General features: G+C 33.7%; 1 protein-coding gene across 1 annotated transcript in view; it reads right to left on the reverse strand.

The window, feature by feature from the left end:
• Positions 1-1,597: 1,597 nt before the first annotated feature.
• The window catches only part of LOC126495767 (vomeronasal type-2 receptor 116-like), a 43,249-nt gene continuing 42,914 nt past the window's right edge, over positions 1,598-1,932 (reverse strand). The window contains exon 7 of the mRNA XM_050133365.1: positions 1,598-1,615. Within this exon, the coding sequence (XP_049989322.1) occupies positions 1,598-1,615 (18 nt within the window). The remainder of the gene's footprint in view (positions 1,616-1,932) is intronic.

The following is a 1,932-nucleotide window of genomic DNA, read 5'->3' on the forward strand; positions in this document are numbered from 1 at the left end:
ACATATATATTAATTCCCACTTTTTTCATATAGATACTATGCATAAATATTATAGGTTTCAGGTTAAATTTTTATGGGATTCCNTAGCTCTTGTAGACCAGGCTGGTCTCGAACTCACAGAGATCCACCTGCCTCTGCCTCCCGAGTGCTGGGATTAAAGGCGTGCGCCACCATCGCCAGGCTCTGAAATGAAATTTATCCTATACAAAATTGAGTTGTAAATTACAACACATCCAAAAACCCTTTCATTTACAAAGATGTCCTGCCTGCAAGATAGATTAGGGAATGGTTGCACAACATTTCTAAGAGTAAACAACCAATACCAGGTTTGATTGAGTACCAACTCCATGAAATTGATCTAACCAGATGCGGCTTCAGTGAAGAAAAATCAGAGACTAGATAGTCCAGTTATCTACAGTAAAACCAAACCCTAATGTGCTAATAGCAGCAATAAATATCTTGCAATGGCATTGTGGTACACTTCTAGATCAGGGCCTTGCTTAGACACCATCAGAGAAACTTTCTGCTACAGAAAGAAAGAAATATAGAAACCAGCAACCAGACATCGTGGTGAGAAAATAAAATCTAAGTTTAAAAGGGTTGTTTCCTTTACATATCTCCATGCAAGTCACGGAAAATAGTATGGAAGATGATGTACAGTGTATTAAAGCCAGGCTGGATGGAGGACACCAAAGAAAAAAGGCCTTCTATATAAACAGGATTGAAACACAGAAGAAATCACAGAACCTGAAGCACCAGGCACAGTTCTTACATGTGTGTTTCCCATTTGGGGTGACATACCTGAAAGTAGAAGTAAACACAAGCTACATCCCTAATCCTGAAGCAATACCCAATTTATAATCACTGACTAATGATAATTGCCTTTCCTCCAAATAGTCTCAATAGGGAATTTGCATGTCCAGAAACAGAGGTGAACAGATAATTCACTAAGCCTCATTTGCAGATGTCCTTGTCTTATAATGTTGTGTCAGAGTTTCCCCTTGTCTCTAAATGTTTGGCTTGTCATATCACATGTATTGTGCAATATATGCATATATAATCATAATATACATATATATTAATTCCCACTTTTTTCATATAGATACTATGCATAAATATTATAGGTTTCAGGTTAAATTTTTATGGGATTCCTGAGTGTGCAATTCCATTGGTCTGATTCTCACCCATTCTCTTTAGATCTTTTATTTTTGTTTCCTTATTTTGACCTAACATAATGTGTTAGCTTTTCTTAATCTTAGTATAATTTTATATTACTTTCCTACAGAAAACTGTTTGTTTTTCAATGAGAGATAGAAAGGGGTGGATAAGATAACATAAAGAGGTTATGGGAAGGAGTATGGAAGAATAAAGAAATAAAGGCAGGAGAAGCCCGAACCAAGGGATATTATGTGGAAAAATATTTTTAATGAAGGAAAAAAATAAAACCACTGTTCAATTTCAGTGTTCTGTAAAATTCAATTTTAAGAAGAACATTATATTTAATACAATTTGTACTATCAGTAGGGTAAAGAGAAGAATAAGTTTTGTTATGTAGAGCTAACAATGCACATTATAGGAGAGTCTGTGCTCTATGTTTCTATGCACAAAGATCACAGTAAGACAGACAAAAGAGAAAACAACCTCATGTACCAGACAAAAGCAAGTGTTCATCACACTAACTGTGCATCTTCAGGGAATGACTATTAAAGTATTTCAGTTTCATAAATTAAGTTTTTCAAAGTCTAAATTTAACCACTGAAAGATATCTATCTATATGTCTAGGTATATCTAGATAGATATATATCTTTCACCTTTTCTTTTGTGTTTTAAAAAGTAAAAAATAGTACAATAATGAATTCATTATATTTAATCAAATATATACAACATACAGTTTTATATTTTTCCATTCAAAATAGTACATGAGAAATATAC

The sequence above is a fragment of the Alexandromys fortis genome, unplaced genomic scaffold (assembly GCF_014885135.2).
Source record: "Alexandromys fortis isolate MF-2015 unplaced genomic scaffold, M_Fortis_MF-2015_v1.1 scaffold_565, whole genome shotgun sequence".
Lineage (NCBI taxonomy): Eukaryota > Metazoa > Chordata > Mammalia > Rodentia > Cricetidae > Alexandromys > Alexandromys fortis.